At 37.2% G+C, this 14,700-nt stretch overlaps 1 protein-coding gene across 2 annotated transcripts in view; it reads left to right on the top strand.

Annotated features, from left to right (window-relative positions):
* The window catches only part of STK26 (serine/threonine kinase 26), a 33,924-nt gene extending 21,525 nt beyond the window's left edge, over positions 1-12,399 (top strand). For both annotated transcript variants that reach the window (XM_086619442.1, XM_086619443.1), the window contains exons 3-11: positions 3,175-3,231; positions 4,908-5,016; positions 5,111-5,268; positions 7,737-7,922; positions 8,587-8,735; positions 9,421-9,514; positions 9,989-10,051; positions 10,143-10,279; positions 10,797-12,399. In XM_086619442.1, coding sequence (XP_086475568.1) covers positions 3,175-3,231; positions 4,908-5,016; positions 5,111-5,268; positions 7,737-7,922; positions 8,587-8,735; positions 9,421-9,514; positions 9,989-10,051; positions 10,143-10,279; positions 10,797-10,821 — 978 coding nt within the window. In that variant the 3' untranslated portion in view covers positions 10,822-12,399. The remainder of the gene's footprint in view (positions 1-3,174; positions 3,232-4,907; positions 5,017-5,110; positions 5,269-7,736; positions 7,923-8,586; positions 8,736-9,420; positions 9,515-9,988; positions 10,052-10,142; positions 10,280-10,796) is intronic.
* Positions 12,400-14,700: the final 2,301 nt, after the last annotated feature.

The raw sequence follows: 14,700 nt of genomic DNA, 5'->3' as shown, positions 1-14,700 counted from the left end.
GCTTCTGCTGAAACGGGGAAGGGAGGAGTGTCTTCATTTCGATTACTTGACTTACTAATTTGTAACTTAGTCAGCTCAGCTGATGCCATGTAAGATACTCTTATGTTCTGCAGCCTCGCTGCTCATTAGCTACAGCTTGTATATCTGACCTGTAAATGGGATTTTTCAAATACGGACAGTCCCTTAGTATTTCTGCCTACCAGTGCAACATTATTTGTCAGTTATCAGATGTTTTGCTCTTTAAAAACCTGATCATGGGTACAAGACGGCAAGGCCTACCTCCTTGAGGTTCCTGGGATAAAGCTGATGCCAGTTTTCAGTTATTGTGACACAAAAAGGTGCAAAACTGCCATATCTTTATGATTTAGGATACCTCTATGTCTTGTAGTTTGGACTTTGAGTGGGAGTTTCCCATTGAATTAATCTGAGAGCTTATGTATTAGTAATTTTTAATTTTTTTAATTTTCTTTGGGTGTCTGGCAAGATCAATAGTGTTTTCTAAACATACTGGTTAGTGATGTAGAAGCATATATGTAGTCGAAGAATGCACCATAATAAAAACATTTGTGTACAGTAGTAAAATGTTTTACCTTTATATTGTCTTTCACAAATGCTTGTAGAATTGTACAAGCTTACAGCTGTGCTAATGGAACTTTTGTAGCTGCAAGATAACCAAAATCCCTCTGTAAATGTCTGTAGATAGTCATTCATGGTAGGTCAGGATCTAAATTTGTCTCATCATCCCATATTGCACTTTGATTGCAATTAACATCACACCTCAATAAATAAAACATTGGTTGTGGAGGGTACCCTCGAAAGTGATAGTGCATAGCAATGAGCAGTGAGAGTTACATCCGATAGCTAAAATGAGTGTTTTCCACAAGCCTAATGACTTGTCAAAACGTATTATTTTTCTTTTTCTTTATAATCTTTTTCTTGCCTGAACTGATAAGAGGTATTAAAAGTTAGCCCAGTTCCAACGTGTTTTGGTTATGCAAATTTGTGAGGCTTAATAAGATACTTGAGCTGTACCTTCCGTCTGATCCCATAGAGACAGCTCTTGATGACTGAAATTTCGTGATTATTTGCCCTATTTGTGCCATCTAGCCAAGAGGTTTAAATATCTATCCTTGGAACTACTACAGCCACCTGGGTTTGCTCTTTTCTTTTGCAAGCAAGCTTGAAATTATTCTCAGTTTTTCAGATTTGATTATGGAGAACTGCTATAGTAGCATCCAGAGACTTCCATTAAAATTGTACAGCACTTTGTGCAGCAAAGCTTTGAGACAATCTAAAGATACTGTTTGTTCTACATTGTCTATTTATACTTGATTGACCTAAAATAGCTAGGAAAAAGATTGTTCATGCCTGGCTAGAAAATATCCACACCCGGTTACTGTGGATGGTAGCAATTTCTTTGGGACATTATTTCAGAAACACAGTACTTATTCATTTTCACCCTATACTGTTTTCAAGTAATAGTCAAATCCTCCAAACATGTCTGGTAACCACAATGTTTGCCTTAGACTGGAGTTCCTTGCAGATCATCTCAGCTGACAAAGTTGGGCTTTATGAAAACGGCTAAAATTAGCCAGCCCTTCCCTGCTGATCTCATAATATTGGAACAGACTCTCATAAATGGTGTGTTTTTTAAATTGAGTGTGAACCTAATAGAGCACACTTTGTTGAGATAATTGGATGTGGTATTTTCAGAAACTGCACCTTTATTTGCTCGTTGAGTTTTCTTTAGATTTCTGTCACTAGTCGGGCAGTAGGGTGGGAAAGCACACAATGGAGAACGCAGGAGGCTTTAAAAAGTACTTCTGCCGTAAGCTTGTGCTCTCTTGTAAGGAACTAGAACTGGTAAATATTTGCTGGAGACTTAAACAGCATGCATGGTACTTCAACAGATCTGGTTCAGTTGAGTATTTTTAATAACTGTTTTATTTTAAGTAAAGAAACATTTTTATTTGCAGAATTTCTTAGAGTAGTCAGGGGACTCTGGTGAGCAAATAGCAGAAGATCCCAATTTTGAAATACACAGTCGGTAGATCTGATACCAGATCTTTCTGGTTTTGTTTATATGAACCAGCCGCCTTTTGCAGCTATGTACCAAGGGCAAATCAGTGTTGGAAGAATTTGTCAGTTCTAGTATTTTAGTAGTTGACATCTCCACAAAGAAAGCATGGAAACTCACGTACTCACAGGGGTTGAGATTCAAATAGCATGTAGTGTAGGAATACTGCATTTTGCAATATTACTAAAAATAGTAAAACACCCATTCCTAAGACAGGTGCCTTGAGTCATGTTTTTTATTGAATTATATCGCTCTTATTTTTGACCTTTTTTGAACCTCTGATCTGACAAGTTTAGATACTTGGATGTTTTTCTAGGATTCCAGGTCTGGCAGTGCAGTTTCTCCTGGCTGGTGGTTGTAGTGCTGCTTTGTATCTCAAAAATCAGAGCTGCCTCTGTATGTTTTGTGGTAGGATGTGCGTCCTTAGGTATGAGGATATTCAAGGGCTGTCAGTTCTCACTTTTTGCTGGATCTGACAACTGAAGTTGGAGCTTGTGGATGTGTTAGATACCCACTTGTGCAGTTACCATGTAGGTGAAGAGGCTCCTAGCAGCTGCCTCCGTTAGGCTTTAACTTTGTTGTCTTAGAAGTGTGTTCATGCTTACTCTCTCACTTAAAAGTAAATTTAAGTTCTGAGTGTTTTCCTCAAATGAGAGATGTGGTGATGTTACAAGTAAGTTTCCTATTGAAATTATAATGCTTCTGTATCACAAATGGATGGAATTAGTAATTGTAGTGCAAAGACAGACTTCTGCAAGAATGACAGTCTTAATTAAAAGACTTAAACCACCACCAAATCATGTTTTTGTCTTAACTGCCATTCCTTTAGGTGGGATCATTTTAGATACCAGGTAGTGGAAAACAATTAGTGCAGGAGGGAGTGGTGATGGGGTGATTTTTTTGCTTTTTAAAATACAGGTCAAACTTTAATTGATATTTAGACGTCTTGCACAGGATTGTTCTACAAGAAGTAATTTATATGTAACTTAGTTAGTGGGACTTGCATTCTCCTAACAGTATGCTGGTAGTCTGTTGAAATATATTATTGGTTTTTATGGCAGCCTTGGGCTTCTAACAACTCATGCCTTCCTTTACAGGGCACAAAACTATGGATAATAATGGAATACTTGGGTGGAGGATCAGCTTTGGATCTTGTGAGTATATGATTTTTTTGTGTGTGTTATAAGTACTAGTGAACCTTATTTCACTGTGCTTTCGTGTCTCTCTATAAAATCTAGTCCCTGGAGGCAGCTGGTACTACATCACTGCTACATTGTCATGCTCCAAAAAGTGTAAATTCAAATGTTAGTTCTGTTATATTGAGTTGATGTCGATATTTTCATTTTTACTGTTTGTGTCTCTAAGCATTAGGAAGCATCCATTTGTTCTCAGTCAAATGTAAGGCAATTTTATTTGTTTATTTATCTATTTATTTAGTATGAGGAGAAGTACTGTTTTTGCTGTATGTGGTGGGGTTTTGGGTCATCTATCTGTCCTCTGTCCCCTCCCCCCAGTAGAATATTCATTACACTTTAATAAAAAAATGTTTCCTTTGGGATTGGGTCTGGGGAATGAATGGAGTGTGTCCCCACAGAGCACAGTTAATTTTAACTGGTTAAAAGGTGTTGGGTTTTCCATTTTCAGGTATTTTGGGTTAAGCATGAAAGTGCCTTTTACTTAAGACAGTGTAGCATTCATGAAGGACGTAGCCCAGAAGGTACAAGAGTCCCTGTATGTGGATGTGGTTTCCCCATACTTTCGGTACAGCTCTGCCTCAGCTGTAAAACTGAGAGACCCACCCTTTCCTGTAAGATAATGCAGCTCAGTCTTTCTTTGTGTGATTCTGAAGGAAAATACCATGTCTTCAGAATTACAGAATGGTGTTAATTGTGTATTTGGTAACAGTGGTCCTCTCTGCAAGAGTTGAAGTATGCGCTTAACTTCACAAATTACGTAAACTTCTTTATGAAACTGCATCACGTCAACTCAGCTACGAGAGTACAAAAGCATAGTAACTATGTGTAGCGTGTAGTAGTTTATAGCTCTGAAACTTAGGCTTTTTTGAGAATGGGGCTGTGAGATACTTACTCTTTAACACCTTTGAGTAATTGATAGTCTTCTGTGGAATGTCAGAAATAGTGAAAAAGCTTTTACTAGTGACAAGTGAAACCACTGGACCTTTAGAAGAGTAAAACATTAAGCTTTGTCTCGTTTGCCTCACTTTGCCATACCATTGTTTCATGGTGTTCTCTGTTTCAGTGCTGTGTTGTTGTTTTTTTATAGCAGCATCACCCACCTTAATTGCATCTAGTTTATTTACATAGCTTTCTAGCGTGCAAAGTTTACACTTTGTACTAGCAGCTTTATAGTAGCACGTTGTGTTCCTGATGCAAAAGCAAGCATGGAATCAAAAATGCTGGAACAAGGAAAAAATGCACCATTAAATTTAAAAACCACAGTCAATAGACTGATTTATTTTGAAATAAACTGAGTTTCTTAATTCACTTAATCTAAACTGCAAAATTTAGTCTGCTGTGTGTGCTGTCTGTAGGGAACTGTAACTGTGGAAAGTTAGTTCTAGCTCTTCATGTGCATTGCATGCTGAAAGGAGTGTATACATTAGAAAAGTAACAGCATTTTCGGTGTGGTATCTGTAGAGGAGACAAGAAGATGATCGTTCCAATGGCACCTATTTCTGATCAAATGTTGACATACTTCATTGAATGTTTTATTAATTCTTTTAGTTCAAGTTTAAGATTTAATTAAATCCATAACAAGGCAAAAATTAGACACAAGACTGAAATTATTTTGATGTGTCTTTTCTCTAAAGCTGCGTGCTGGCCCGTTTGATGAGTTCCAGATTGCTACCATGCTAAAGGAAATCTTGAAAGGTCTTGACTACCTACACTCAGAGAAGAAAATTCACAGGGATATAAAAGGTGTGTAACACTTTATAAACTTTTACAAAGTAACACATAAAATTCATAAGAGCAGTATTCTAATTTAGATATTGTGTTATTTCCCCCTTGGCAGCTGCCAATGTCTTGTTATCAGAACAAGGTGATGTTAAGCTTGCTGACTTTGGAGTTGCTGGGCAGCTGACAGACACACAAATTAAGAGAAATACCTTTGTTGGAACTCCCTTTTGGATGGCCCCTGAAGTTATTCAGCAGTCAGCGTATGATTCAAAAGTGAGTATGAGTAAAATACCTTGTCTTTGTATCTGCAGGGTTTCAAATAATAAAATCAAAAGTATGATTTTTTTTTTTATATACAGTACTTACATGTCACTGTACTCACATGCAAGTCCCATGTAAACTCGCCAAGTAAATTGATGCTTTCATGTTAAGATTCTTTCAGAGAAACTCCCTGGATACTTTCAGTGTTGTTCGTTAGTTTGTTTTTAATTTCAGTTCAATGTTTTGCATTTAATTCAAACAGTAGTAAAGCTCTCACAATTTCGAGTGCCGCCAGAATTTATCAGCTTATTTAAAGACAAGATAGTGGCTGAAATCTTACTCTCTTCTCAGATTTTTTTAAACAGCTCTGGATATCATTTCTTTAATGGTATTTCTGAGGACCTGTGTAGTGCTGAAGATGTCAGCACAGGTGACTGATCTTGAGAAGGAAAAAAATAACTTGAACTACAGGATAGGTAGCTGTGAAAGCATTATGGTACCTTGTACATTTCTTTTTCATGGGAGTTGTTGATGGACAGCTAATTGCAAAGGAGAGTTTCCCTGTGTTAACTAGCAGTAGAAAAGCAGACCTTCTCCATGTTTTTCTGAGGATTGGGAACTGCTGCTAGAAATGATGATAAGGAGGGAATAGTCCCCTTTTCTCCCATGTGTACGCCCACAAGACGACCTAGAGTGTGTGGTTAGTGAAATGGCAGTGTACTTTGGTGCTGGCGTTGGACTTTCTACACTCTGTAGATGCAACCTTAAATGGGAGCAAGAAATTTAAAAATCTTGGTATACGCAAAGTAATACCTGCATACTGTTTTCCTCAAACAGTAAACATGTAACTGTACTTGTGATATGCACATAAAGAAAAGACTGTTGAGTATCTGAGATGTCCTGAAGAAGATATCACACTCAGGGAGACTTTCCCAGCATTATTCAGGCTTGAAGGAATTTGTGTACGTATCACAAGGGTTCTTGCTGATAAGAAGGAGCATATGCATGCAGCTGTAGTTCTCGTGTTTAGGGCTTCAGTAGTGCAGCTGAAATGTGCCCTGTTATGGTGTTTTGGAAAAGTGCTCTGCCCTGCTTTAAAAATGTGTGTTGTCCAGTTGAAGTGACAATAATTCCTCGTCTGCTTCCCTGTGTATAAATCGACTGTACCACCTCTTCATTTACATTCTGCCAGCAACCTGATCTTTTGCCTTCTGTGTCTCCTCGATATGCTGCAAAAAAAGCAGGGCCCCTCTTCCTTTTCTTTCTATGCCAAAAGCCTGGTGGGAAGGCACAGAAGATGCAAGCCTTTGGGTAGGGCAGATGAAGGGTTTTGGACAGGATACGCTTCAGTTTCTAGACTAATGCTGATGAATATTTTGGCATCTGACTGAATTTTAACCTTTCTCTCCCTATTTCAAAATGACAGAAAATAAACCGAAAATTCATACGTTTTTGTAGTGGCAGAGATTTGCAAGCCCCGTCTCTCCTTTCAAATCATTTTGCTCCAATATACAAATGTTTGTTATGATATTTCAGTAATAAACAATGAGCTAGTTTAATTGCTTAGTATTAAATACAGATATTTTCGTTAGGAAAGGAATGTTGGAGAGATGCAAATTGTAAGTCTTGTTTACTCTATGGGCAACTTTGGTTTATGACTTCTGTGCCAAGTGTAGTCAACCATTGCCAGCCACTTTTTAGTGAGAAACACCTTTAGTGACCTTTATAGCTACTGTAGCTCATGGAAAAAGATGCAAGTAATGTACGTTTCACTTGGGAAAAATCTCTAAATCAAAAGAATTTTATAGTTCCTAAGATATTTTGATACCAAGACAAAATTGGTTTATAATGCTTGCCTTTAGTTGAAATAAATACCACTTCATTATGCTTCAGAAACTTACACTGTGAACTTGGTGTTTTGAGTCTAACTAGTTGATAATTTTAGCTAAATTCATCAAGCCATCTGTTAGGAAAGAAATTAAGTGATCACCTGCTGAATTTCATTCAGCTCTCTGCCTTGTTCCTTTAGAGTGAGGTGTCAAACAAGGTTGGGTACCTCAGTGCATCTACAGTTTAAAAAGTAACACAGCGTGCAGTTTTGCTATCTGAATTGGACATAAAATTTGTGGCAGTTTGTAGTTCATTATGTAGAATAAAATCAAAGTGAGATTAATGTTTCTGAAGGTTTTTCCAAAATCATGTGTATTTAGGTGCACGTTTAACTTGCTGATAGTGTCATGACAGCGACAGTGTGCAACAAAAGTGATGTTGTAGATCTTTGTCGTTAAAGACTGATTAAGTCAGCGAGGTCTTTGGGAATTACAGCCTTCAAGGATTAGAAAGGAATCTTTGTGCATTATCTACTTAGACCAAAATTCATTTTATTATATAGATGCAGTATGTGTGAAGATTTCAGTTATTAAATGCTTGGTCACAATAGCCTTCATCTTTGTACTGAAAGTAACTTTTCCCTTTCTCAGGCTGACATCTGGTCGTTGGGAATCACTGCTATCGAACTAGCCAAAGGGGAGCCTCCCAACTCTGATATGCATCCAATGAGAGTTCTGTTTCTCATTCCGAAAAACAATCCTCCGACTTTATTAGGAGAATTCAGTAAACCTTTTAAAGAATTCATTGATGCGTGTCTGAATAAAGACCCAACGTTTGTGAGTAGATACATGCGCGTGTGTGTGTGTGTATATATATATGTGTATATATATATAGATGTTTTGGGGTTTTTTTCTGCTCTCTCTTGCTTGCAAAGTATTTTGCTGGTGTAGTACATCATAGTTGATGGAAATAATTTTAGAGACTATACTTTCCACTGTAAATGGTAGTGGTGCTTTTTAATAGCTGTGTCTCCATCCTAGTGTGTTTTGTTTAAAATACTGAAAGGAGGAGGAGGGATGCTGAAAGAAATGATGGCGGGGGAGTCAGCATCCTGAAATGCACTGAAAGCTAGGATAATGTGAGAAGAGAAGCTGTAACGGAGGAGAGAATCTTAAAGCTTTTTCTCCAACACAACTTCTGCTATCTGTCTGAATTCTGCTTACAAGGAAACATTGCATAGGAGAATTTTGATTAGTCATTTTCCTGGGTGTGTACCTTCTAGCATAGAAGGATAAGCAGTATAGCCTCTGTGTGACTTGATCGTATTTTTAGAGTGCTTGTAAACATGGATTACTGGCTTTTCTTGACTTCCTGTTTCACTAATTTCCTGATACTACATGAGTTAGCTCTAGAAGTCAGTTGTCTTGCTAAATCTCCCCTATTAGCATTTAAAATCATGAAATGTTAGCATAACATTAAACATTTAAGTGTTTCTTACAGCGCCCTACTGCAAAAGAACTTCTGAAGCACAAATTCATTATGAAAAATGCCAAGAAGACTTCCTATCTGACAGAACTGATTGATAGGTTTAAGAGATGGAAAGCAGAGGGACATAGTAGTGATGAAAGTGATTCCGATGGTTCCGATTCGTAAGTTTATTTTCAGTTTAGTCTCTTTTGGGCTTCTTTTTTTTGGTTTTGTTTCTTAATGTTACTAAAGTAGGTTTGTTGCAGTTTCTCTGTGTAATTAACTGCTATTCTGTAGATCTATGTCTTTGTTTCATATGTTTTTCGTTGGCTTCTTTCAAGAAAACCCCTTGTGTGAGCCTAAATATTAATGCATAAGTCAAGCTGTGTGCTTGTTACGTCTGTAAACTTTCTCCCTCTGAACACGATTTCAGTTCTGTTTAAGTGCTGCGTACTTCCTAGTCTAGGGCTAGTGGTTCTACCAAAAACAGTGAATCACAATTACAAAAATTGCAGAGCAAGGTTGAGGTGTATGCAGAAGTTTGCACAATGCCAGTGGAACAACATACGTTCTGTAAGTCTCTCTGCTTTTCTGGCTATCATATAACTGTTTTAAATGGGATGCCATGGGAGAAGGTAAGCTTTATGGTAGATAACATCTTCTGTTATCTTTGCTTTGATCATATTTCAATTTATTCAGCGTCTGAATGAGTTTTTTAAAGTTTGGTTAATGTCAATACATGTTTTTCTTCTTATTTTAAGGAATACAGAACTAATCCATATAGATTTATGATGTAATTGGGTTACCTATGCTCACTTGGCATTATGTTGTGGCTAGTATTATGTACATGGTATCCTTTTTCTTTAGGGAGTCCAGTAACAAGGAAAATAACTCTCATCCTGAGTGGAGCTTTACTACAGTTCGAAAGAAGCCAGATGCAAAGAAGCTGCAGAATGGGACGGTATGTACAGTCTGAAGAGTTCTTCTTTCTAAGTGCTGGTTTTGAAGCCAATTTAAGGAAGATAGTGATGAAACTTAGTAATTACTTTTTATAAGAACTATTTTTGTAGTTCAAGACATAATGCTTGTTAGTGATATTTCCTATGCCCATGTCAGCCTTAAATGCAAAAGATACTGTGAACTAATAGATCAGTATCTGTTCTTGAGAGATGTGAATTTTGAAGACTCATATAATATTGGAGAGGAAAAGCTGAGCTGTTTTTCTGATAATATATGACATTGTTTCAGATGCGTCAAGCATCTGTTTTCACATCAAGTAACACTGGTTGATGTACTGCACCTCCGTTATTTTTGTGATGTGTTTCAAGCACTTCATTGAATTTAACTGAACTTTCAAAATCGCACATGTGGTGTTAATGCAGCTTATACATTGTACAGGAATACGCTAATGTAATCCTTATTTATTAACTTCTAGGATCAGGATCTTGTTAAAACCCTGAGTTGTTTAACGATGATAATCACTCCTGTGTTTGCTGAGGTAAGTCTTGACTTAAAAAAACTTATTCTAAAGTATTACCCAGGTGTCTGATAAGTTTTATAAGTTTTACCTGTTTTGGTTTGCTATTCAGCTCAAACAGCAGGACACAAATAATGCTAGCAGAAAGAAAGCGATTGAGGAACTTGAGAAAAGCATCAATATAGCAGAAGCAACGTGTCCAGGGATCACAGATAAGATGGTGAAGAAACTTATGGAGAAATTTCAGAAGTAAGTTAAGGAATTTTTTTGCTATGCATTGTAGAAGAAAAAAAAAATTAAAATTTTTTTAATTAAGTGTTTATGCACAGGAAAGGTTAGCTGACAATGAACTTCATGTGCTGGGTAAATTTGAGTAGCTTAATGATATGCCCAGTGCTTTAAACTTTTAGTTTTGATACTTATACATAACACTTCTGTTTGAGACTAAAACTAATAGTAACAATTACTACATCTGTTTGGTCTTCTAGTGTTGCAGTTTTACTGTAGTTGTCATACCTTACTTCCTTTAATTTAGCCTGCAATTTTGTCATAAGCATATTTATAGCAAGTAAAGGAGCAGGAGAATCTCTAGCTTATCTTTTTAGGGAATGTTTTCTTGAGAACGTCACTTCTGGTGGTTTTTTTCCTATGAACTGTTGAGATTCAGGCACATGCTAGTTTAGAGATGCAAAAATAGTTATGTGCTGTTTGCCAAGCTGAAACAATGTAATTAACAAAATTCTTACTTGCATTTTTTTATCCATAGATTTTCTGTTAATGACTCATCTTAAGAAACTTCACATAATTGACTGCTGTTTCGTATGGACCCAGTGAAACCCACCAAAACTACTTCAAGCTTGGCAGTGCTTAGCTCATGAGCTCCTTGTGCCTTTTGGATCTTTGCAACATATTGATGGTGATTGAGGATTTGAAAGAACCTACTCGACTATTTTGTGGCAGTGCACATGGTTTTATATTTTCAGGAAATTATTTTGTAAAGAACCAACTTTTAATATTGTAGTTTCACCTGTTTAACCTGATAAACGCTGAGGTGCAGTTTTGCTTTTAGAAATAACCATTACTTTAGTTAATAGAAAGTGCAAGTGCAGTATGTTTTGATGCTATTTTGTTCCTGTACATGGGGGTGTACAGGTCTTTTGTATTCATGAGTTAAATTTTTGTAAATCACTAACAAGCTTCAGAGAAAATAGCTTTTTCACAAGCGTATTCAAAACACGTAGTGTAGTGGCAAGGGTATTGCTGTAGCACCTGCTTCAACCAGCATATAGATATTGTGCCCTGAAAAATAAACCTGCAACGGTCTCTATTAGAATTCTCAATTGGTACAGTATTTTAGGCAGCTCTATGATGAAATATGTTTGAGAGCAATATGTCAATAGTTTGCAGGTGATATGTAGCAACAGGTATATCCTGATGTACAGTAGATGTATTACCTTTTAGAACAGGTTTCAAAGTAGTAATTCCATCTTATATCATCATGGTAGGAAAACTTAAAGCAATACAGTTGAGGGGGTGGGGCTTTTGGCAATAACGGACAAAACCTGAAGTCCAGTTTAACTTAATTTAATTTTTTTTCCTCTGAGTATACATGCCTGGGTGGAAGGGAGCCAGAGAAGCCGAGCGTCGCGTGATACATACCTCACAAGCAGGTATAAGTGTAACACCAGCGTTCTGTGTGGTGGTGTTGTTTCTCCTGTAAGATATTTATACACGTTTTTTGTTCTTAAATACATTAAGTACAGTACATCAACATAATTTGTTTATAATTTTCTGAAAGTGTATTTTAAATATGTATTTACCAGTTAATATGCAAATAACTGAGTTATAGATATTCTTTCACAAAAAGGTAGTACTGTGCAGTATGGAGTGTTTTTTTTTTGTTGTTTTTGGTTTTTTTTTTCATAAAAAAGTAGGTAAGACTATAAAGTTGCTTTCAGTTATATATTTATGGTACTGCTAGATGGGTAATATCTTCTATTCTGGTTTGGTTTTTTTTTTTCCCTTTTTCAACCCAGTATGTATATTATGCTGAAGTTTTGAACTGGGATTGTTTTTCAGTACTTAGCTGTGGAACTGTTGGTGTAAATTTATTTTTGATAAAGGCTGGGTGTGTTTATTTTATGGTTCAGACCTGCACATTTTGTTTTTGCACAAAAGTCATTTTAAAGAATCTGAAATATATCTGCCAAATATTGAAAAAGTAATGGTGTGCAAGTAAATACTGCATTTTTAGTCAAATGTTGCCATTACATCGTTTTATATAAAGGACACTTGTGAGAGATGGTGGTTAGATATGCCAAGGACAATTATTTTCAATGGTGCCTACACTGTAAAAAAAAAAAAAAAAATTACTTTTAACTCCTTGTTTTAATTTTAAAAAAATATTTCTGTTTAAAACTTTCATCTGCTATATAACTGAAATTCGATTAGAATTTATATCTGAGAAAAAAGTCTGGAAATAGTTTTTGAAAACAATAATGTTATGGATTAAATAAATATTTTTATAAATGTAAAAGCAGCAAAAGTTGTAAATACAGTTGATCTGAAGCTTTACAAAATAACTGCATCACAGAAACAAATTGTAGTGCTCCTCTAGCTTCTGTAGTTGTTAGTCTTGTAAATCTGTTTATAGATGAAGCTTATTTCAATGTTTTGGGGGGTTTTAAATGGTTTAAAAATAAATATTTAAGTTCTGTAAACTTTCATGAGCTTGTTCTGTTGTGCGTTTTATTCTGGATTTTAGTAGATGTGCAGAGGTGTGGATGTACCTCTTGCAAACTTGTGCTCTAGTTCAAGAAAGAAAGATGTTCCTTGCAGAGAGTTGCGTGGTTGCTTTGAAAAGGTTTCGGTCCCTCCCATGCCATTCTTGTCCGGGGGACACCTACCAGCTGCTATGCCACAGGGAATGCTATAGACAGATGGAGCAGCCCCAGGGTTCAGTTTGATTCCATTCCTAAAGAGGAATCTTCAGGATCTGTGTGCTCAGACAAACATCCACGGCCCGTGACAGCATGGTAGAGGTGTCGGAATGCTCTGACTTCATTGTGAACTCGGCGGTGTGGAGTGAGAGAACAAAAAAGCCTGTTCCGCAGTTACCTCGGCTCTCACTCCAGCGGTCTCGACACAATTTTCGTGTTAAAGAGCTCCGTATGAATTTCTCAGAATTAAAAACATGGTTTTACTTGCATGTCGCTTCCCTTAACGTGTTCTTTTTATGTGGGAGACTGAGGGAGAGGTGATGGAAATTCCCCCTGGATTTTGTAACTGGTGGCTCTACCCTGTTGACAGAGGGTCTTTAATCTATGCACCTCAAAACGATTCTGGGTCAGTAGGGTTAGTGACCTGTTTGGGAAATTGGAACCTGTCCTGTTTGTGATATGACTGTAACAAGTTGCTGAATGATGGTGCCTCTTTCCCTGTGAAATAGGTGGGATGTACACCTACCTCATAGGACAGTGTGGAGAAAAACCTCATCCACATGTGTATAATACGGCCTCGTTCTCTTCAAGTCCATTCAGGAAGGCTTTTTTAATGTACTGCATATGGCATTTCTGTGCCTAAAGTCTGTGCATCATAAGACTATAACCTAACTCTAAAGAGTGGATGTCTGTATTACTGCTTTCCAGAGAACAGTTGTCTTTTCGCCACCATGTGTTAGTTATTGATGACCTGTGTAACTTAATCAGCAGTATTCTGTTGCCGGCAGATAGCTAATGGCAAGATAAATCAAAATATTCATGCAGGAACCATCTTCTTGCTTGTTTGGTTTGCTGGGCTTCCCACTGTAGGTTGAGAACAGTTGATATGGAAGTCGTCTTACCATAGTCTGAATCACAGAACAGAGAAACGTGTATGTTCTTGGGTAGTTGAGTCCTTTATTGGTGTAACCATTCTTAAAACCCTTGGTCTCTGGCTCTGCTACAGGGCTTCTGTGCAGTCGGCATGTGGGATTAATCATCAACACCCGTTCTTGCATTCCATGGAATGTCTGTAGCTGAATAGGAAGGTACGTAGGTTCTTAATGTGTTTGCACAAAGTTTAGCAATTGTTAAAGGTCTGATTTTTATCACACTGTTTTATGACTTCACACTGGAATAAAATTATTTTTCCTCTTTGCGAAGCTTTAGTGGTGTGTATGTTGGTTTGTCTTATTTCACATTTTTCCAGTAAATGAAGTAACACTTAATGCAGAGATGCAAATACACTGAAACCTTAGTGCTTCTCCAAACTGAAGTTCTTCGTATACTGTGCACATTTCGCTGCTTTTTATTTCCTAACATACACACCTATGCTTGAAAAGTTGCTAAACACTGTGCGGCTGAATTTCAAGAGGAGCTTCATCTAGAAGTGATGTATTTGATATGAACCTCAGTTGCCTCAGTCTGAATGCACTGAGTAGCTTCGTGTTTTTACAGTGTAAATGCTGCTGTGCTTCCTCCCCCTTACTAGTCCCTGCTTGCCTAAGGGCTATCAAAGTTTGCACTTTCCAGGTACTGCTGTCAGCCTTTCGCTGACAGCAGACCAAATCATTCCATGTCCTCTCCCCATCCTTGTTTTCTTCTTCCCTAGTGAAACACAATCACTTAAATAGGTGGTTTTGCCTCTTTTCGGTGAATAGGACTGAGCAGAGACTGGGAGGAGGGACTTAC

Source organism: Tauraco erythrolophus, chromosome 13 (assembly GCF_009769465.1).
Source record: "Tauraco erythrolophus isolate bTauEry1 chromosome 13, bTauEry1.pri, whole genome shotgun sequence".
In the NCBI taxonomy this organism is placed as follows: domain Eukaryota; kingdom Metazoa; phylum Chordata; class Aves; order Musophagiformes; family Musophagidae; genus Tauraco; species Tauraco erythrolophus.
The sequence above is the reverse complement of the archived record's forward strand: the minus strand, read 5'-3'. Positions and strand labels throughout refer to the sequence as shown.